Genomic DNA, 22,586 nt, shown 5'->3' with positions numbered 1-22,586 from the left:
AAGACTTACTGGGGCCCTTTTGTAACACTGATACAAGAGTAAGAAATACTTACCCACCAGACCTGATACTGAGTTTATTGGATAAAGTTACATTTTAAGGGAATCAGTATTTTAATAAACTGTGTGTACTCTGTGTTAATAAGCTTGGGTCTGTTCCACTTGGATTTCAGAAAAAAAAAATCCATCTACTAATTTAATCACAGGCAGTAGTGACTTTACTACTTGGTAAACATATACTTAAATTCCCAAATATTTGAAAGTTGCCTTATAATTTTCAGAAGTACATATACACTTCAGTAAAATACAAATAAGATTGAAAAAGTCTTTCTTCTTTGAATCTTTTCTTGACTAATATCATTTTAGAGAAAGGTCTTAGAGATTCCTTAGTGGATGAACTCTTCATTTAGGTAGTGATTCTAAAACTTCTCGGGGTTTCCAGGCCCCTCTTGATAATCATAGTGAGTTGAATCCATGGATTTTAGGTTGATAATCCTGGCTTGACAGATTAGCCCCTTGTGGTCAGGGAAGTCTGGTGGTCTCCTAAGAGTCACACAGTGCTTTTTGCCTGCCTGTACTATATTTCCTGATTCTGTCAAAACAAACTAACAAATCCCAACTCCTCAACTCTTAAAATGCATACAGCCAAATACATATGGACAGCAAGAGCATGGAGATTTAAAAACAGAGCAGAAAAAAGTAACTTGAACAGAATGTGGCATTTCCCTTGGTCTGTTGCTAACGGCCCACATACAACATGCTTTAAAAAAAAAAAAAAATCCCACCCTGGCACTTCTTTTCATCATCATTTAAAAAGGATTCAAATGGACCTTTAGAATGTATGGCATTGAGAATATATCCCATCTGGGGATAAATAGAAAAGAGCTTCATTGAGCAGGGCTGTTTTCAGTGGTTGTCAGGCTAAAGTTTATGTGCATTTCATCTCTTCTGTTTGGTCATGCTTTTAAAGCCAAACACAATATTTTAGTTGTTCATTTTCAGGATGTGTACAAAGCCAGGGGCATTTAACGTTCCTTTTGGTAAGAAAAATAATTATGGACATGATTTTTAAAATGCCTTCAGGATTTGAAGATGTGAAAGAAACACCTAAAAAGGAATTACTTCTTTTTATTCTTTATTTTCTATTTATTATTCATTTTTTATTGGCTCTGAAGTCCATTATACTTTGTTTTATTAAAAAGTGGAGACTCCTGCCTCTTAGTTGTTACCTTTGGGGTGGCTGCTTTCTGAATATTATTCCAATTCAAGTTCTTCACACAAATCCTAAGGCTTGCATATCAAATATACTCATACACACTCTGCACTGTACAACTTCAATAAACTTAGAAGTCCATAACCAGCCAACAGTCTGTGAGCCTGTTTGGATGCTCCTGCTATCAGCAAAACTTCCTCTTGATATCTGTTCTAAAAAAAGTTTAAACGATTTTCCTGATAACACTAAAAACTGCAAAAAAGCAATTGTGGCTGGGTGAAGTGAAAAACTGGTCAATCATGGAATGTATTTGTTCACTGCTCTAGTGAGTCCCCAGTGATGGGGCTCAGATCCCAAGCTTCTCTCAGTCTCAAGCTTTTGGTCCTGCATGTAGGCATTCGATTTTAATCATTTCCCCAATCTATAAATAGAAATTATTCATTGGGGGAAAGTACTTCTTTTATTTAGCCTTTCCTACTGGGAGATTCTAATGCTTCATTGCTAACTCGTATTTTCATACTGAACACCTGGACTCATCACAACAGTATAATATATGTAGTCAGGCTTTGGAGAATTTGTTTCAATTTACATACAATCCTCCAAATCCTCTGGCGAGCCTGATGTGAAATCTGATACAACCACGTCTCCGCACCAGGATCTTCCTTTGCTCTCGATGTTAATAGCCAAAGGCTCCAAGGATCCCTCCCGAGAGGCGCGGTGAGGCTAAGGAGTCGGGGGAAAAAGGGAGACTGCCGGGCTGGCTGCGCTGAAGATTTACAATGTACTTCTTGCAGGCGGCTCAGCAACCCCCTCTGTGGCTGTGGGTGTCTGGTGTGACAGAGCGGAGAAAAGCTCTCTAATCTCCCAGTGCCTGCCTCTGCCGCTCAGCCGCTCCCCTCCCTCCCGCCTTCCCTGCCTCCTCGCGGTCTCTCGCTCTCTCCTTTGCCTCTCTCGGGGAGTTTCAGTCCCTGAATGCAGTCAGAGTAGCCTTGGCAATCTGGACCCGGAGACTGTGTGTACACACACAGGCACACACGCGCACACACATGCACACACACTCGCACTCGCACACACGCACTCCGGCTCTCCCCACGGGGATACAGAGCAAACCCGGAGCATCATCTACCTGAAGGGGATGGCCCGACCGGACACTTCTTGCTCACTTGTCATCCCCGGAGGTCAGAACAACGTCGGAACGAGGGAGGCTCGCTGTCCGGTCTGCAACCTCACGCCGTTTGCCGCCCCCGCTGCTTAAAGTGTCCGGGGTGGAAGAGACGGCTTCTTCAGGGCAGATTCCCGGCGCAGCTCTGCGGCCCTGGGACTTCGCCCGCCGGCTTCACCCCGCTGTCTTCTTCCCCGGCCATCCTCTCGCCCCCGGCTGCGGAGTGCATGGCTCGGGCGCCTCCGCTGCTGCCGCCGCTACCGCTGCGAGCACATCCCACCCAGAGGACTGAACGCCACCGCTGGAGTGGGGAGAGAAAGCGGAAGCCCTAACTTCCCTCTCCACCGCTCCCCGTTCTTTCTAGCCGAGGACCCGCTGGAAGGCTCCCGCGGAAGGCTCCCGCGGAAAACCTGGGGAGAGCCGGGCGCAGGGGAGGGCGAGCCGGGAGCGGCAGGCGCACAGGGGCGGAGGCAGCATGTGCCCCGGCGCCTCGCGCCGGCCGGAGAAGTAGCGCGCCGTGGGGCGAGCGAGACGCTCCCTAAGTTGGGCGCGTCCCAGACCTCGCCGCCCCGCGCCTCGACCGCCAGTGTCCGGAGAAAGGCGGGGCTGATGGGGGGCGCCGAGGTTGCCGTCGCCTGCGGCCAGAACCCGTCTTAAAAGAACCTGGGCCGGCGTCTCCAGGGTCCCAGCTGGCGTCGCGCCCTCGGCCCGCGTGCGCTCTCTGATGCCTGCGCCGGCGGTGGCCCGGGTGGCCCGCCCGCGGGGGGTGCCGGAGGGGGCGGGGGAGGAGGAGGAGGCTGTGTGATGGCCCTGGACGGCGAGCGGGGGGAGCAAGAGGAGGAGAAGAAAAAGAAGAAGAAGAAAAAGAAGAGGAAGAAGAAGAAGGAGGAGGAAGAGGAGGGGGCTGAGAAGAGCAGCTCACCCTTCGCGGCCAGCATGGGGGAGAACGACGCCGCGCTCCGGGCCGGCGGCAGGGGGCTCTCGGACCCGTGGACGGACTCCGTGGGGGTGCGACCCCGCACAACCGAGCGCCACATCACGGTGCACAAGCGGCTCGTGCTGGCCTTCGCGGTGTCCATCGTGGCACTGCTCGCGGTCACCATGCTCGCGGTGTTGCTCAGCTTGCGCTTCGACGAGTGCGGAGCTAGCGCAGCCCCGGGCGCCGACGGCGGTCTCGCCGGCTTCCCGGCACGCGGGGGCAACGGGAGCCTTCCGGGTTCCGCCCGGCGCAACCACCAGGCTGGCGGGGACTCCTCGCAGCCCGAGGTGGACGGAGAGGCCACCCCTGGGACCCCGTCCGCCCAGCCGCCGTCGGAGGAGGAGCGGGAGCAGTGGCAGCCGTGGACGCAGCTGCGCCTGTCCGGCCACCTCAAGCCGCTGCACTACAACCTAATGCTCACCGCCTTCATGGAGAACTTCACCTTCTCCGGCGAGGTCAACGTGGAGATCGCGTGCCGGAACGCCACCCGCTACGTCGTGCTGCACGCCTCCCGGGTGGCGGTTGAGAAGGTGCAGGTGGCCGAGGACCGGGTGGCCGGGGCTGTCCCGGTGGCCGGTTTTTTCCTCTACCCGCAAACCCAGGTCTTGGTGGTGGTGCTGAATAGGACCCTGGATGCGCAGAGGAATTACAACCTGAAGATCATCTACAACGCCCTGATCGAGAACGAGCTCTTGGGCTTCTTCCGCAGCTCCTACGTGCTCCACGGGGAGAGAAGGTAGGGAGGGAGGCGGTGCCCGGCACCGCCCCACCCAGCCAGGCTGCTTGAAAGGCTGGGCGGCCGGCGACCCGGGGGACCCGGTTGGCTTCCGAGTCCGAAAAGCGCGGGGTGGGTGAAGGAAGCGAAGGTGGGGTAGGGCCGTCACCCAGAACCCCTGGGGTCTCCCAGATGCTCGGGCTTTCACTGCTGCCGACTCCACACAGTTACCAGCACCAAACGTTGAGTGCCACCCCCTCCTCTAGTTTGGAACTCCCTCCTGTCAAAGTTCCTTAGCCAGCATGGCGCCTAGCAATTTTTAAAGGGTAGTGTGAAATCTGAGCGATGCCAGGGTGACATCGAAAGCCTGCCAAGATACCGTCGAGGGAATATACTCGCGGGGTCAAAGGCCAGGGCTGTAGCGCATCCAGGTGAGATGGCAGTGCAGGGCAAAATCCTTCCCTCCCCCTCAGCATGCCCACCTCGCCTGTTATCTGGCAGGCACAGAGCAGAGAGTGAGCTTTGGCTGCATGAAGTTTCCCAAACTGCAAGTTGAGATTCGGAGCAGTAAGAGCAGGCCCAGGTGACAGACTCAGGGGGAGGGCGACAGGGGTCTGGGGGAGGCTACCATGGCCAATGCCAATGAGAAATGCCCTTGCAGGTGCTGCCAGGTCTCTCAACACAGACACAGAGTGACTTTAGCTTTTTGTTGTTGTTCTTGAGTTACTGCCTCTGGAAATGACTCCAGGGGTGCAAAGAGGGAAAGCTAGCCATCAGTCTCCAATGCCTTGTTAATGAGTGCCTTTGATGCTTTTTAAATTTGGGCAGTATTTTATTTTATTTTTTTTCTGAGAGTCTGTGGGGTTTTTCACAACTTGTTTAGACCTCAGATTTCGGAGTCAAACAGAAGCGGGTTCGAATCCCAGATGCAGAGCTAGCTGTGGTGAAGGTTGGAGGACACTGACGAATCTGTCACCAGCTCCTGACAATGGCTATCTGTAGTGCTTATCCAGCCAAATATATTAACTTAGTCCCACAAGACACTTTCCTATCTTACAGGTAGGGAAATGGAGGCACAGAGAAGTCAAGTAATTCGTCACGTAATGAGCTGACACAGCAGGGATTTAGACCCAAGCAATTTGGCTCTGGAGCCCATACGCTTAGTTTTAACTTGAGGACAATAATAAGTACTGTCTTCATAGGGATTTGTCCATGAGCAAATGCATTGAAAAGCACTTAAACTATACAGGGCATATAGAGTGTCTACTATACATATGAGCTATTTTGTGCCTCCTGGAGTAGTGAGCAATCAAGCATATTACTGAAGGAATAAACAAGTGATTTTTGCTTTTTGTCCTAATCCATTGCATTTAAAACAACTTTGATTAATTAAATGACGATAGGGCCAGCAAACAACTGAAATGACCTTAAAAAAGAAACTGACAACCTTAGAAGTAGAGGTAGGTTGGAGATTAGCAATGATACCCCTGGAAGAGCCTCTTCTGTCCTCAAATGATTTTCACAACAGCAGAAAACTGGGGCTCAAAGCAGCCCCAGGTGCCTGAGATCAGCCCCATGTGTCTGAGAACAGCAGGTTTGTCAGTGGAGAAGTGAGGCTTGAACTTTGGTTTTCTGATGGACCGGGGCTTATGGTGGCTGGAAACTCCCAGAAGAAGTTGTTATTATATAGGAGGCTGGGAAATGTCAGTGTGTTATGGGAGAACACAAACGTTTTATTATTTATATATTGCTTATGAAGCAACCTCAGATAAATTTTCTAATGCTTTAGTAGTTGTGTGATAGTTGAAGCCTCCTACAAGTGAATGTATAAATTATTCACTTTCAAACTACTAAGATCAGGTGTGGATAATTTAAACCCTCTTATACCACTTCCTTCAACATATTCTAAACAATACAGAATAAATACATTTTTAAAACCCACCATCATATCAAATATGGGGGGAAAATGCATAGAAGGCAAATTTGCATGTTGTGTTTGGAAACAAGCTTATGTCAAAATGTCAATAGTGGGAGTGCATATCACTGATAAATCTTGCTCTGGTGAAATAAATACTTCCAACAAATCCTGTTTTTTTGAGCCATGCCAAAATGTGTTTGTTGGAACTGAGCTTGTTTTGGTCAGTATATTCAAATTAGCAGGACTTTTAAAAAGACCAGATGTTTCAGCTTGACCCGTAACTGTTTTCTTGTACCCCTAATGCATATTTGTGTTTAAACTGTCTCCTTCAGTTTTCTCCCAAAGATGTAAATGACTTGGTTGAAAGTTTAACCTAGAGCACATGTAGCTGTATTCTGCATCCCAATAGAAAATCTGGATTCAATATTTCTGGAGCTCTCAGGTTTTTCTTTCTTTCTTTTTTTTTTTAAGATTTTTATTTATTTATTTGACAGACAGAGATCACAAGTAGGCAGAGAGGCAGGCAGAGAGAGAGAGGGGGAAGCAGGCTCCCTGCTGAGCAGAGAGCCCGATGTGGGCCTCGATCCCAGGACTCTGAGATCATGACCTGAGCCAAAGGCAGAGGCTTTAACCCTCTGAGTCACCCAGGCACCCCAGGTTTTTGTTTCTAAACAGCATCTGAGAGAAAGTCCTTCTCTTCTTCTTCTTCTTCTTCTTTTTTTTTTTTTCCATCAATACCAGAGTGAATATGATAATTTTTTGAGTGTGTTTCTAACTAGGGTTAATATGGCAAAGGAAATCTCTGTTCACAATTATGTGAACATTACATCTATTAAGTCTTTTTTTTTTTTTTTTTTTTTTGATTGTTGTTGTTACCATGGCTACTTGGAGAATTTTTAAAACACACCAATGTCAGGAACTCAGTCAAGTTTGGACTTTGGTGATGATTTCATCCCCAGAATGCTCTGTAATTTGATATTTTAAACACTTTCAAAGAGGACATAGGTATAAATTCTAAATTTTCATTTGATTAATGATAAAACATCATGGTCTTTAGTTAGTTGCAGTTTTTGCCAAGTTAATTATTGGATAATCTTTGCAATAAAATAGGTATTTATTCTGCCAATGGGGAGTCACAGAGAGCAACTGGAAGTATTTAAAAGAGCAGTGCTGCAATTGAGTCCACCTTATTTAGCCTATATGGAGACATTAATACCCAGGAGTCAATGTGATTCTTTGGTTCACTTCTCGGAAATCTGAGAAAAAGAATTTGGGTGAGGGCAGGAAAATTAGATCTCACTATTGCTATATACCTATGACCCTTGGAAGGTTTTATCCCCCACAAGGTATTGAATGGGACCTGGTTTTATCCTACATGGAACACTTACCTTTTCTGGTTCTTATACCGCACTGGAGAAAGGTAGAGGACAGAAGGATAGACTCTACCTTGAAACCCAAGGCTCTTCTGCTTTCAGTTGATAATTTGGATAATGAGAAATTCACCACTTGTTGAATATTGCAAATACATAAATTCTCTTGAATTTGAAATGTTTACACACAGTGGTAAATTATCTCCATTAGGCGGAGCACATACTCATTTTTTTCCTCAAGTTGGTGCATAGCAGGCAGATAAAAAGGGTGTGTATTTAGGTAGATTATCCTATAGTAGAATATACTTTAGAATTAGGTATATGTTCATTTACCTGAAGTAATTGCTGCTTTCGGGTAGCCAGATGGCAAGCATACCCATGTTCAAAGTAGGGTACCTTAATTTAGAACCAGATGGTTGGATCAAAAGAGGAAATTTACTCAAAGTAAATGAATGTTTTATCCATTTTCAAATGGAAGACTTTTTTTTTTTTTTTGACAAACTTTGATTGGGTCTATAACATGCCACAGTTACAGAAGACAAATTAAAAATGGGTGGTCTTTTTCTGTAAAGGATTATTTTAAAGAGAAACCATGATCTCCACATAAAATGGGAAAATAAGATTGTGGTTCTCAAGGAGAACTGCAAAAAACTGTCTTGCAAAGTCTTGTGGCGAGAATCGAGGATTTTATGGAGAGCTATTTGATCTTCTGTGGTATTAGTGTACATGATCTGATGCCTCATACTTTCCCGGACTGAATTAATAATCATGATATTTAATAAAAACTAGAAAACCACCACATGGCTTTTATATTGAAAGCAGTCTCATTTCTGATGTTCATTCCGGAGAGGAGATATCTTTATATGAGCAAGTTAGAGTTTATGTCTTTTTGCTCCTCTATAGAAGGCTCTGAACTGAAAAATCTGTAAGAACCAGTTATTTCTGTGAAAACTTTTTTTTATAGAATTCCTTAATGGACTTAGCTCATTGTTTTCTTGTCAGGCACACATAACCATATGGCCTAACAGAGTCCCAAGCTGGATTTTGGTCATAATTCAGAATGCCATCAGTAAACCATATCTAGAAAACATTTTTAAAAAGCTTTGATCAGAGGTACCTGAGTGGCTCAGTCTGATAAGCACCTGCCTTCTGCTCAGGTCATGATCCCAGGGTTCGAAGATGGGGTCCCGCGTTGAGGCCCCTGCTCAGCAGGAAGCTTGCTTCTCCCTCTCCCACCCACCCTGCCGGATTCCCTCTCTTGATGTTTCCTTCTCTCTGTCAAATAAATAAATTAAGGAAAAAAAAAAAAAGCTTTGATCAGTTCATAATGACTAGTGACTCATTTAGATAGGAAAATCCATACAGTTGGTGTTTGTCCTGTGTGCTTTTCTTTTTCTTTTTTTTTTTTTTTAAATATTTTATTTATTTATTTGACAGAGAGAGATCACAAGTAGGCAGAGAGACAGGCAGAGAGAGAGGGAAGAAGCAGACTCTCTGCTGAGCAGAGAGCCTGATGCGGGGCTCAATCTCAGGACCTTGAGATCATGACCTGTGCTGAAGGCAGAGGCTTAATGCACTGAGCCATCCAGGCGCCCCTGTCCTGCATGCTTTTCTGATTTGATTACCCTGGATAGTAATACAATATATACTTCTTCTCAAGGAGTTAAATTAGTTTGCCTGTGTTTTTATGTGTTCAAAGTACTCTAAATCCTAAATAGGGCCTATCTGCTCAGATCCGTTTCAAACAAAGGTGGACCTGTGACTGGTTCTCTGGTATTTGTTTGGTTTGCAAAGCATGTTTTATTTCCTCAAATCAGTTCTCCCCACTGGGTATGGTGATGGGCTGGAGGCCGTTTGTTGAGGATGGGGACATTTGTCCATGTGATGACAAGAATAACACTCACTTCTTTAAGCACAGCTTCGAGAATGATATAAAAGGAGCAAGGAAGAAATGATTGATCTTTAATACATCCTTTTGCAAGGAAAGGTGTTCCTCTTCACCCCCTGCTCATTCTCCCACCTGACATCATCATTGTCAAAATTGCCCACTTCATTTTAATTATTTATTTGTCCTTTACGTGCTTTTAGATTTGCTATGGTGACTAGGTTCCTCCAGAGTTTTTCAAAGTCCCAGGTCTTCCTGCTTTTTGCCACTAGAGAGTGGATGTTTCTCCAGCAAGTAGAATCTCACCACATGGAAATTGGAAGAATATAAAGTTGAAAGATACCCCCTCCCCCAGGTTTCCTGGCCAATCTAGAATGATTTCACGTGGCCGCAATGTATGGTGGTATTGAAAATAAGATTGGCAAGATTGGGTGGGGCTGAAGTGGGTGAGGGGGTTTCGGCTCACCCCTCCTGCCTTCCCTGCTTCTGAATAAATGAGTGGCTTCCTGGTTTAGAGAGCTCTAGCACTGGTTTTTCCAGGATTGGGTGAATTCCCAGTGTAGATGTAGGTTCACTTGCAGGGTGATGATTTAATTTAATTATTCAGATCTTTCCCTAGGACCACACAACTGAAAAAAAAAAATCAGAGGATGGGTATACAAAGAAAAAAGTTTTAAAATTACCAATCCTGGTTACTTCCCATCTCTTTTAAGAATCGGTTCAAGCTGCTTTTGGTTGTTGCTGGATGGAAGAGCACGTGTGTGCTTAGCGTGTTCAGGGACTCTGGATCCAAGCTGCCTGTGTTCATGACCTGACTCTGCCACTTCCTAGCTTTATGACCCTGGCAAAATTTCCTAATTGTTCTGTGTCTGGTATCCTCATCTGGAAAATGGGGATAATGATACCCTGTTTCCTAGGGTTATTGTGAGGATCACAAGTTAAGTAATAAAGCATTTAGAGCCATGTCTGACAACTGGTAAGCTTTTTTGGGGGGTTTTAATATTATTATATTATTCCATGGCTGGAGATCTACTATTTGCATTGGTACAAGGTCATGTAGGGTCAATATTCTTGGGTTGGGGTTTTTAACTATTATCAAGACAGTGGGGAAGTGGTCACCTGTGGACATTCCTCCTGCTGCTTTCTGTTTTTCCTCCCAAGCAAGGTTCCAAAGACAGAGAAGAGGAAGCAGAGCCTTTCCACTCTGAAGAAGAGAGTGAAGAGCAGTGCTGTGGTTTTGGGCAGCGAGAGGAACCCATGCTTGGTCCAGGCCCTGTGAGCTGGAGGGGGCCGAGAGAGCAGGAAGAGAGTGTGAAACAAAAGGAACATACAACTCTCTAGTTATGGTACTGCTCTCTATCAGCAGCGAGAAGAGCAGAGACCAGTGGCTGAAGGGCCGGGGCGGGGGGTGCCTTCATTGTCATCGCAAGCTAGAGCATCAAATAGAAAAAAACTGCAAGTACGAAGGGAAAGGCACAGTAGTCATTAGCTGTTGTTCCTAAGACTTTATTTGAGTTCTGAGAGTAGTGGTATTTCATAATACTTACGTATTGCTCTGCCTCCTTCCACTATGAAACAAATGAATCTCAGACTCTAGTTTATTTATTCTTATGAGAACCTAATATTATGGCCTGCAAACGTAATTTTAGTGCATTCATAATACTCTTCATCAATGGTGATCAAGCACTCAGGACTCATTTTTGATAAGAGTATTTAGTACATAAATAGGAAAACAATTATGAATATTGTGCTCTGTTTTTATAACACGATTATTCACATATGCACCACTTCCTACATACATATTGCTGGCATTATTGCATTATGTTTTTACTTTACTAGAATGGTTATTTAAAAAAAATAGATTACACGCTTGCTTATGGCACTGAATATTCAGCAGGAGCACTTTTCTTCTGAAGTGGCAGAGGTTTAATGACTCATTGAAGTACATAAAAACACACAGTCTAAACAACGACCCGTTTTAGCTTAAAATGTTTTGTCATTGAGTAATAATTTGCATTTTGATTAACAACCTTAACTTTAAATGGGACATGTGAAACTTCCATGACCTTGTAACTGAGTCCATCTATTGCAAACAGTGGAATAGTTCCATTGGAACTTTTCTTTAGGTCTTGGGAGTTTTCATTAAGAGTCAGAAACTATTGCAACACCGGGCAAATTGCAAGTGAGGTAGAAGGAAACTAAAGATCATTCTCGCTGCTTTATGTGTGGTGTGCAAAGATGTGGTCCAGACGCAAACCTCTTGAATAGGGCATACCATTTGTGGGGTTCTCTTAGTTTGGGTGGGTTCCACAATGAAAAGTCACAAATCAACCTGAATGCTAACAGAGTCATGCAAATGTTGGTTTCCTATGCATATTTTAACTTTACGAAAAGGCGAACTGAAAATAATGGAACAGAAATTGTTTTGCATCACATACAGTAATTTGTTGGCAATATCAGCCAACATTAATGCATTACTTCTGCTGGATCTTATCATAATGACTAGACACAAGTAGCTTGCCTAGTGAACTTCCGCAGAAATAAGAAGAAATCAATTCTCTGTATCCTTCAGAGGCAACACGGAGCTTTACGCCCTCCTTCTTAGCTCAACCAAAATGTCAAATAGGCAAGTTGTTAAGAAATAAAGTAATTTATTTTAGATAGAAGAGAATTAAAATATATGTATATTATTTCTGTTTTTCTAGTTATGCTAAAGTGACATTCTTGGAATGACACTTCTAGGATGTCACTTTTGGATGTAGCATTTTTTATGGTAATAGAGAGATTCATTAAAAGATAAAAATGATTTTGTTTAAAAAGCAGGAGAAAAACAGAAAATGAAATACTTGTCCCGATTACCTTCTGCCTCCTGCTGTTTTATATTACTTGCTGCATTTACGTGTATATTTCGTATCTATACTATATATGAAAATGTTTCTATTTTTAATTAATTTTTTGTATTTCTTCTATCTGGTGTCCTGCTACCACTTCAGACTTACTTTGAATTTACTCAAAACCCAAATTCATTACTTTCTACTCCAAGTCACCTTGTTTAGAGGCTTCTTTGATGTTTGGGGTGATAGTAAACAGAAAAGAAGTCTCATTTCCACCAACTGAAGGCAACCCTAACAAGGCAACGATGAAGGCAGAATAATATTTTTAAAATCCAGCAGACACTGTTGCATGTTGAGGGGACAGAGCCTTGAACTAGGTCTCTTTGTTAGACAGAGGAGTACTGAGGGTAAGAGAGGTGTTAGAGACGGACAGGCAATGCTGAGACCTGTTAAAGCCAGAATCCATGAGAGGCCAGGCAGAACGCTAACTTAATAAGTGAGTCAACACTCTTTTAAAGGCTTATTTCTGTGCTACGTGGAGTCAACTGCCTTACTTCTTCATCTGCTTCTGACCTTTAAAATACTACCCAGGCTTCCAGACCAATTGTTATGCTTCTTTCTCTGTGAAGTCTCTTCCGTTCTTAAGGCAGATGGCTCTCAACTGAGTATTTGCCCTGCTCCTCCTTTAGGCTGTCAGATGGGGTGGAAAGTGCTATTGGCATCTAGTGGTAAGGGCCCCGGGATGCTGCTACAAATCCTACAGGACACGGGTCAGCCCCCAACAAAGAATATTTATCCAATCTAAAATGTCAGGGGTGCGGAAACTGAGAAGTCTTGCTTCAGGAGAATGTAATGTCTTCATATGTTTTCCTTTTTTGTCATGGCTTTTTGTAGAATACCTGGTTAGGTATTTGTTTAATTTCTTTTATTAGAGTATAAACTCCTTGAGGGAAGGAAGCATATATATTTATCTTTTTCTCCTCAGTGTTGAACACTCAAGAATGATGATTAAGAGAAACAAATGTGCAACAGAGCTTATAGTAAAAAGCTATTTAGCGGTAGTGTAATTTAATATTCAAGAAAAAAATCTCATCAAGTTCAGGGAATATTTTATTTCTCAGTTTTGTTCAGTTATAGGATCTTGAGCTTGGAAAAGACCTAAAAAGTAATCTAGTCCAACCACTCTTCTTTACCAAGGGACTTCTTTTGATTTCCTAAATACCGAATTGAAATTCAATTGCAATCGTCCTCAGTTGCCAGACTGTGAAATTGGTATTTCCTCATTTAGACATAATCAGAATATATGGTGGCCCTCTGTGCATAGATATATACTGTGGTGTGTGAATTCATTAAGAATATTAATTGCAGAAAAAGGCACTAGATGGTCTTTATATTCCTTTCAACCCTGAGAATCAGTGATTTAAATTGCTAGCTTTACTAACATATTTACTTACTATATAAGGCAAAAAGAGAGTACACAACATGATTCTTCTGCATAAATATTTGGTTTATGAATTTATCATTAACCAAGATGTATTAAATCTTCTATATCTAATAAATTCCTACCCACTAATTACTTAATGCCAAAGATAACTTTGATTTTTACTTAATGACTAATACATTCTAATTGCAAACCTTCTGTTGAACTCTTGCAGAGCCTTTTCCCCAGAATTATTAGTCGTCTACCTTATCATGACCTTAAGAAAAAAAAGGTCGTATCTTAAAAAAAAAAATCCTACCATGTACCTAAAAAGCTCACACACAGCAGATGTCTGTCAGTGGTGGAACTGGAGTTCTCAGACTCAGAAAATTAAAAAGGAACACTCTTTACCCATATGTGGAATCCTACAGGTAACTTCTAAAGAGCTCAGGAAAGAAATATCAAGCTCAGTGAACATTTCAATTAATGAGATGGAAAGATGAGATTCAAAAACATTATGGAAGACCAAAGCATGTCAAGAGAAAATTGTAAATGGGTACTTTTTAACTGAAAGGACATTTTATTAAACTGACCTCTCATTAAACAAAACTATATTACTATCAATAGAAAATCATAAGGAAAACTATTATCATGGTACTGGCATTTTTGGAAAGAAGAACCTTTATTACCAATAGTCAAATTAAAACATTGTTTATAAATTATGGCTAAAGGTTATTTTACTGTTCTTGAAATATAATAACTTTTTACTCAGATGCAGAAACTGACTTCTAGACCCAGCTTTGTGCTAATTGCTAGTGTAACTTTGGACAAATCACTTACCTACTGGAATTACTTTTTCATTTTAGAAATTTATGAGAGAGGACAGTTTGCTCCTAAGATTGCTTCCAACTTTAACCTTTTATTTGTCTGAAGATTTGACTTCTTTCCCATATATTATATCATTTTATCATCTCGACAGCTTTAGAAGGAAAGCATAGAAAGCATTATTATTTTCCTTCTGCTAATGAAAAAATAGGCTCTAGCAGTTACCCAAGCCTGTTATGTGGCAACCCAGTACTCTTTTCAAGATAACTCCCCAAAATCCTCTTTCCAAGAGTAAGTATACAGTTAATCTTTAGAATGTCTTATTTTTCTCTGTTTCAAAATTAACTTTTAAAAAAGTAGACTCTCCAGGATAAATGTAAGCTTCATAATGTTAAAAAGGTATAAGCATTTACATCTGATGGTTTGAGCCGGGGAAAGCCAATAAGATTCAATGCATATGTCAACTCCTATTGATTGCTAGCAGCTGCCTCAAGTGTTATGCTGAAAATAATTTTGAGGCCAGGTTTGAGCTCAGTGGGATAGGGTGCCATGTTAGATTAACCAGGAACATTGTGGGTGATGAAGAGGGGAGTGGTGGCAGGACTACTTCTGGGGGAAGGAGTCTTCTAAAGAAATGACTTCAGCGCTCAGTCATGTTTTATGAAGGGTCTGATGTTGACTTGCCTGGTATTGAGTTTTGTAACTAATATTATCAGAAAACTTTAGATTGATTTGTATCATGACTGTTTTCATAAATGATGGCTTCTTTTTCAAGTTAAAGGGTGGCCCTGAATTACTTAGTTTGAGTATTTTCATTTGTAATAACTGTGGAAAAATGAAGAGGTTGTTTCTAGTTAGCTTTAATGAAATGCAATGTTGCAGCTTGATCTGAAAACTTGAAGGCATTAAATATACTTAGTAGAACTATATACACCTATATCTACATTAACATGTTTATTATATATTTATTATGTACAATTACCTGTATTATATTAACACAATAATACCAAAGTTATAATTTGTATAATAAATATGTATTGTGGGTCGTAAAACTGATAATCTCTGGATTAGTCAATATAAACATGTGTTTATATATATTTCCAATAAGCTTTATAGTATTTTTTAAAAGTTAGGCTTGATTATTTCCTTCCAAGCAAGGAATACCTAAACCGTAGGGAAATTTAGTAGTCATCCAAGATGATATGGCTGAGAATGTTGCAAAGCCAGAATTTAGACCAAAGTTTGTCATGTTTCAAAGTCCTTAACAAAATCAGATCACATCTAGCTGAAGTTTGAGGGCACAGATGTTTCCCACTGATGGTCTGTATTCTACATGTATCTGATGACATCTTTTGGATTTTAGTTTCATTAACTTAAATGCATTTAGAGGGGAAAGTGAGGGCATACCAAAAAAGAGAACTATTGTTTTCCAGTGTTAGCCAATGGGATGCTGATGAATTGTTTTTCTGTAAAGTGTAATGTTTCGTCTAAAAAGCACTGGTCTGGGTTTAGAGGATTTACTTTAATTGAGATAAAAACTTCCCCAAAGAATTTTTATTGTTGGGGAAATACATACAAATTATACTTTCATGCTATTCATACACCTAAGTTTGGCACAGAAGAAACTACCTTGCAATTTGGCAAAATACATTATTTTATCGGCAGAAGCATGTAAAATGGTCATAACTTATCAAGCCATGAATGTAATTGAGAACGTCATTTTCTGTTTTCCAGATTCCTTGGTGTCACTCAGTTTTCACCTACCCATGCCAGAAAGGCATTTCCTTGTTTTGATGAGCCGATCTACAAGGCTACTTTCAAAATTAGCATCAAGCACCAAGCAACCTATTTATCTTTATCCAATATGCCAGTGGAAACTTCTGTGTTTGAGGAAGATGGATGGGTTACGGATCACTTTTCACAGACCCCTCTCATGTCTACATATTATTTAGCCTGGGCGATCTGCAACTTCACATACAGAGAAACTACCACCAAGAGTGGGGTTGCAGTAAGTATTTTACACTTAAATATGCTTTTAGATAATGTACGCATTGTATAGTAATCTTATTTCTGGATGAAGAATGAATCATTTTTATCCTCTTCAAGACCTACAGAGCTAAATTCTGTTGTTAACCCTTGGCGGGAAATTATTTTCCTGGTTTCTAGAGTCAAAGAGGAGTGTCTTTTCCGTACCCACCCCTCTTGTCCCTTTCACTGCCTCCTCCGTCCCCAGCATCCCCATCCCTTTGTAGCTTCTCAATGTTTCTGAAACAACTGTTGTCTGCTTTGGGAAATTGCTTTTGATTCATGGGGCTGGGAAAGCTGCTTCTCTTCATAGTGAAATATTTCAAATATCCAGAAACTGTAGAGAATAATGCAATAAACTCCACAAGCCTACAAGCCAGCTCTAGAGAATCTAAACAATTTACCATCTTTGCTCTCGTCTAATTTAGTTTTTGGGAAAGTGAAAGGCACTGGATAGAATTGAAGCCCTCTGTCTGCACCTGCCTGATCTCATTGCCTTACCTCTTCCTTTAGAGATAATTATTGTCCTGAATTTGATGTTTGCCATTTCTATGCATATTTTCATACAATTACCAAGTGTGTGTGTATGTCTATTTCTATAATAGATGCTGTGCTTTAAAATTTCACATAAGTGATTTATATTACAGATATAGTCCTCTAAGTTATTTCATTTTAATTTTTGATTTAAATTATGTTTTTGTGGTTTATCTGAATAGAATGGTTTGAGTGAAGATATCAAAATCTGTCATCCTCCTATAGATAACCATTTTAATTTTTTTGATTAGCAACAATGCTCAATGGGTATTTTTGTCCATGAGTTCATCTGCCAGTGTGCTAGAATTTCTGTAGGGTTATCAAGCTTCTCTTAGCCCGTAATACCGAAGTGTACAGAAATACATTCTTAGGGGCGCATGATATATAGGAAGCCTAGAGAAGACATGCTCTGCATTTAGTTTACAATAAGATGCAATTGGACGTTCTGTGATAACTATCATTTGTGACAGCATGGTGTTCCAAGCATTTTTTGCATGCTGTTTATTGTATTGGCACTAGTCAGGTCAGGTCACGCTATGCTGAGTTAACAACTTCCTCCTCATTTCAATGACTTACACAATAAGTATGTATCTATTTTAATTTTTATGTTGCCCCTAAAGTAAGGTATTATGATTCTGTTTTTCCAGATGAATAAAGTAAATTGAGGTTTAAAGCGATTAAGTAACTTATCCTGAGTCAAAAAGTTAAATAAGTGGTAGAGCTGCAAGACACACTTCGTTGGTCTGATGCCATATTTTGGGCTTTTTCCCACCATGTGCCCTGGGAACTCTGTTTCATCATTTCAGCTGTATGTCTGTAAAAGAATTCCAGTAATAGTTCTCCCTGTTCAGGGCCATTGTATTCAGCATTGCTCAAACATGACAAAAGGAGTTAACAGAAATCTATATTCTTGTTCTGTAAGAAGTTCATAGGTCCAAAACCACCTAAATTTTGAAAAATAGGTTTGGATCAATAAATTTTCTCAGTGTTACTTTCAATTTAAATCACTGTGGCACCTATTTAAAAAGTAAAATCTGCATGCATAAAAAATTAATGCCATTATTGAAGAACTGTGTATAATGAATTAATCTACATAATCCTTAAAATTAGGTCCTAAGTGCTGGCTATAGAGGGCCAGAAGATATTTTGCTCTTCTGGACTTGTACTCATTTGATATGTTGAGTTCCTCTGATGTTTGTTGATGTCTCCTATGGATACTTCAAGGCTATACATGTTGGACCGCACACAGAAAAGGACCACCAAGACATCTCATTTACTCTGACGTCTTCAAAAGTTGATGGCTGGCTTGCTGTGCATCAGCTTGCAGCATGGGGCACACTGGAAGTGTTTTTTCTAGTATGTTTTCTTTAAAGCATCTTAAAGGTGTTCTCAGCTCTACACAATTAAGCTTGTTGCTAAGTGACCTATATTTAAATCCAGACACACTCTAATTATTAGATGTGACTTTTATTAGGGTTAAGAATCCAAGTAGTAAATATTTTAAAATTCCTCTTTAATAATTTTTATGTAGAAAAGATAAAACATGCTACCAGAGAACATCGAAAGGTCAACTGAAATAAAATTTTAGATTATATAATCTAAAAATGCTAAGGATAATAAAAAGGAAAATGAAATTGCCACTGGGAGCCCTTATTTATCAATTGTGGAAATACAGTTTAAAACCTGGTTCTTTTTTTTTTTTTTTTTTTTTGGTCACCCCTTGGATATCCAATCTGTTTTTATTTTCATCACGTTTCCTCTTTATTACTGGAGAGGAGCACATAGGAATCACATTTCTGAACTCTTAACAGCTGGAAGGAGTGGAAGTTTAGCTTTAGGATCTTGGGGGTAGGGACAGTCTTGTGAAGTCCAGGTGGTCATGTTGGAGCAGAAGCTGACACAGATTTCTTTGAGCTGTAAGAGCATAACTAGAGTAGCATCTTAATAATTTGCAGCTGAATCGTAATAGTGCCTCAAGTGTGTGTATTTGAAGCATCATCATTTACTTCTCAAGTTTTCTGCACCTTGCTAGGCACTATTCTAAGTAATTAGGTAAAAAACTCTCAGATCGTTCTAGTACAGCAATTGCACGTGCCTCTTTCAGGTGGAATCCAAGCTGGGAGACCTATTTTGTTTACCCATTCCTAAAACGGCTTAATATTTTTGTAATAAATTGTTGATATTTAGAAATTGAGAGAGTGCACATAAAATTATTTATTTCTGGCTTCTCTTGAAAAATGGGAAGAACTTGTGACATTGGGCTCACATTCCCATGTGGCAACAACTGGTCATTCATTTATTCCTTCCGCAAATACTTACTGAGTGTCAGGTATTGTTCTGGGCTCTGGTGATATAGCAGCAAACAAAGCAACAACTCTACTCTCAGGGAACTTACATTCTCATGGGGAGAGAGTGACAATAAACAAATAAATGTATATCAGGTGGTAATATTTGCTATGAAGAAAATCAGTGCCCTGTAGCTGGGTGGTGGCTGGTCCATTTACATGAAACAATTGCTTCCTAGTGTAACCTAATTCAGACCACTCTTTTCTTTTGCACCATGTCAGATTTATTATTGTATATTACTTGCTTTCATTCTGTAGGCATTTGGAGTCTAGGGACATAATTCAAGAGCATAGCCAAGGAATCTGCATTAGAAAAGCAATGAATTCACTCATTACATCTTAGTGATACTGGCATTCACTAATTGTGAAATGAAAGTTGTAGAAAATAAATTCAAGACCATTTAGAAGAGGGAGAAATTGCTAAGGCTGGAGTCTAATGGTATGATTTATGGAGTAGATGGGATTTACTAAGACCCCGAATGATGGTTTGGTCTTAGAAAAGCAGATGATGTATGTATATAGTCCTTGGTGGGAAATGTTACTAAGAAAAGACAAAGGTAGGGATATCTATGGGGTATCTACGGGACATAGTGTGTGGTTATTATGATCATAAACATTATCACTTCTGCTCCTGGTTACAAGCAGGTCATTAAGGCTGCTTCTGAATTGCTGGAGAAGGGCGTATATCCCACCTCTTGATAAGGGAGTGTCAGTGAATTTGCGGATGTGTTTTCAAATCAGTACATCTTCTCTCAGGCTGCAAATTATTTACATTCATCTCACATACAAAATATACTCACCAGTAGGTCTAACTGCATTACAACATCAGGCTGAAGTCTGACATCCAGGATCTCACCATCTGATTTAGCTCTAGGTGTAGATGAGACTATTTGGATTTCGTTTCTTGGACATGGTTCTTTTGCTCTGAAGGCCTGTTAACTAAAGGGACATGTTATCTATCTTCTCTCCCACAACAGATGATGCTGAGCTGGGAATATGATTGTTTCAAAAGGACTTTCCATTCAAGAATGGAGAAAATGGGAGGACATAGCAGTTGTTGGCCCATAGCAGTTCTGAAATCCAAGTGGGCACATGTTGGCAATTTAAAAATTATGGCTTAATACTGTCCAATATAAATTGTCCTTTTGTCCTCCTGGCCCTTGGCACCATCACTTGGGTTCTTAGTTTTGCCTTTTAAGCCATCTTTTATTTCGTAATTAAAAATTAGTTTGTGTTTGCCATGGAATAACCTTCTCCACCTGCTTCCTATCTGTAAGAACTTAAGGTTCCAAAAGCTTATTATTATTATTATTTTGCATTGGTTCTGTTGCTTTAAGTCAAAACAGGCATAATTATTATTTTTTAAAAATGATTTTATTTATTTGAGAGTGAGAGAGCACAAGAGAGAATACAAGTGGGGTGAGGGGCAGAGAGAGAAGCAGACTCCCCACTGAGCAGGGTACCTGATGTGGGGCTCCATCACAGGACTCCAGGATCACGACCTAAGCTAAAGGTAGACGCTTAGCTGAGGCACCCAGGCACCCCCAGGTATAATTATTATTTTTTTTAAATTGGACTTTTTGTGTATCCAGTTACATACATTCCATTAGACAAAATTATACTCTGGGTTTCTTTAATATGAGCCTTTGTCTACTGTGAGGCTTTGTAGAACAATGCTCATAACACTCTTAGATGCTCTGTTACTGAACAGAGAAGGTTTATGAGGCAGAACCTTAATGTCCTTAGAAACTTTTTATCTGTTTGAAAAGGTTTGAAGGGCACCACTTTAAAAGTATTTGAAGTCTTAACAGTTCCTGAAGTTGAGTCCTTGGCTTCATCTTTAGATCATCTTTTCCTGACAGTGACCTATATTTTTCCTCCCTGAGTTTGTTTCTTACTTTGAGAATCTCTTGCCATCCGGAGAGCCTGGGAAGGAGAAGAGTTTTAATTTCAAGCTCCAAATTTTGCTTGGAAACTGGACAGTTTGTTCTTAAGCTCATCTCTCCTGTTTGGGACTTTTCATGGCCAGAGAAAAGGTGCTTTCCATATTCTACTTGAAAGTCTTCTGAGCTAGAAAATATAGTTACATTTCCTATTTTACATAGCATTACAGACATCACTGTTGCCAGACTTGTTTCTACTGTGTGACGGAGGACTCCTTTCCTTTTGCTTCCAGTACCATTTACCTTAACATCTTTCATACTGTCACCAGCAGCTTCCTTAAAGCCCATAAAGCCTCAGATACATAGTCCTCTCAAGGATCGTTTACTGTCACCCACAGTCCAATCCCAAAGCCAGTACCTCATGTTTTAAGTCTTCTGCTCTGCCAGTGCCCTACGTCTATGTACTAAAAGTAGCCCCAATTGATACTGGTAAGTTAGAAATCACTATGAAACTTAGCAATAAAAAAATAACCATTTCTTATGCATGTGGATTCTGTGTGTCCTGAGTATGGGCAGTACAGAGTAGGGGAGGACTCTGCTGTCAGTGTTTTAGCTGGGAGGGTTGACAGCAGGGGTGACTTGACAGCTGGGGGCCAGACTCATCTGGGAGCATCTTTACTAAGTGTCTTTACTTGATGTTGGCTGTTTCTCGTCCCTTATTTGGGGCTCTCATCTGGAGCACCTGTGGGTGGTCTTACCATGTAGCCTGAGCTACTTTGCTGCCTGGTGGCCTGAAGTCATCAAACACATTATTGGTGCCCCAGGCCTCCAAAGGTGAGTGTATCAAGGGGCCTACACTGCCTGTTCACTCCATTACAAATGGTTACATAGACGGTATTAGTCACCACCTTTTTTTCTCCCTCTCTGTCTTTGAGCAAGGAATTGCTATCTTACCCAGCCTAAAAAGTTTAACAGTGTCACTTTTAATGCCCTGTATTAGGAACAAATAGAGCATCCCAGATTCTAGCAAAGGGAATGTAGACCCCATCTTTCAATGAGAATAGTGTCAAAGAATTTGGACTCATTGGAAATCATCACAGTAGTTATATGTATTATAGGAGATTATATTAATAAAATCCTAAGCATGGTGCCTGACACATTGTTCTTACTCTGATGATGATAATTAAATTGATAATATATTCAGAAATCCTAGAAGGGAGTAGGGATGTATAAATTTGAGAGGTAGATGGAAACTAGATTGTGAAAGAGCTTGATGCCAGGCTTCATTTTCAGATTTTGTTCAGTTAACAATAAGAGCCACTGAGAATTTAAAAGCTGCAGTCATGACATGTGTAATTTTTATAATCTGCTTGAGAAAAGCATGGAAAATATGTGGACCTGAGGAGAATGGGGTGAGGGGTTTGGGGTTAAGACTAGGTCTTTCACCTGAGAAACTCTGGACTAGAGTAGTTATAGTGTAA

The 22,586-nt window shown here is 41.1% G+C and overlaps 2 protein-coding genes across 3 annotated transcripts in view; one reads left to right on the top strand and one right to left on the bottom strand.

The window, feature by feature from the left end:
- Positions 1-2,427, bottom strand: part of LOC309870518 (uncharacterized protein) — a 93,427-nt gene extending 91,000 nt beyond the window's left edge. For both annotated transcript variants that reach the window (XR_014314637.1, XM_082742856.1), the window contains exon 1: positions 2,337-2,427. The gene's annotated coding sequence lies outside the window, so the exon portion shown is untranslated. The remainder of the gene's footprint in view (positions 1-2,336) is intronic.
- A 744-nt stretch (positions 2,428-3,171) lies between these two features.
- The window catches only part of TRHDE (thyrotropin releasing hormone degrading enzyme), a 376,037-nt gene continuing 356,622 nt past the window's right edge, over positions 3,172-22,586 (top strand). The window contains exons 1-2 of the mRNA XM_082742838.1: positions 3,172-4,087; positions 16,053-16,326. Of these exons, the coding sequence (XP_082598964.1) occupies positions 3,177-4,087; positions 16,053-16,326 (1,185 nt within the window). The 5' untranslated portion in view covers positions 3,172-3,176. The remainder of the gene's footprint in view (positions 4,088-16,052; positions 16,327-22,586) is intronic.

Source organism: Mustela nivalis, assembly GCF_964662115.1.
Source record: "Mustela nivalis genome assembly, chromosome: 7".
In the NCBI taxonomy this organism is placed as follows: domain Eukaryota; kingdom Metazoa; phylum Chordata; class Mammalia; order Carnivora; family Mustelidae; genus Mustela; species Mustela nivalis.
This window is presented reverse-complemented; position numbering and strand designations above follow the sequence as displayed.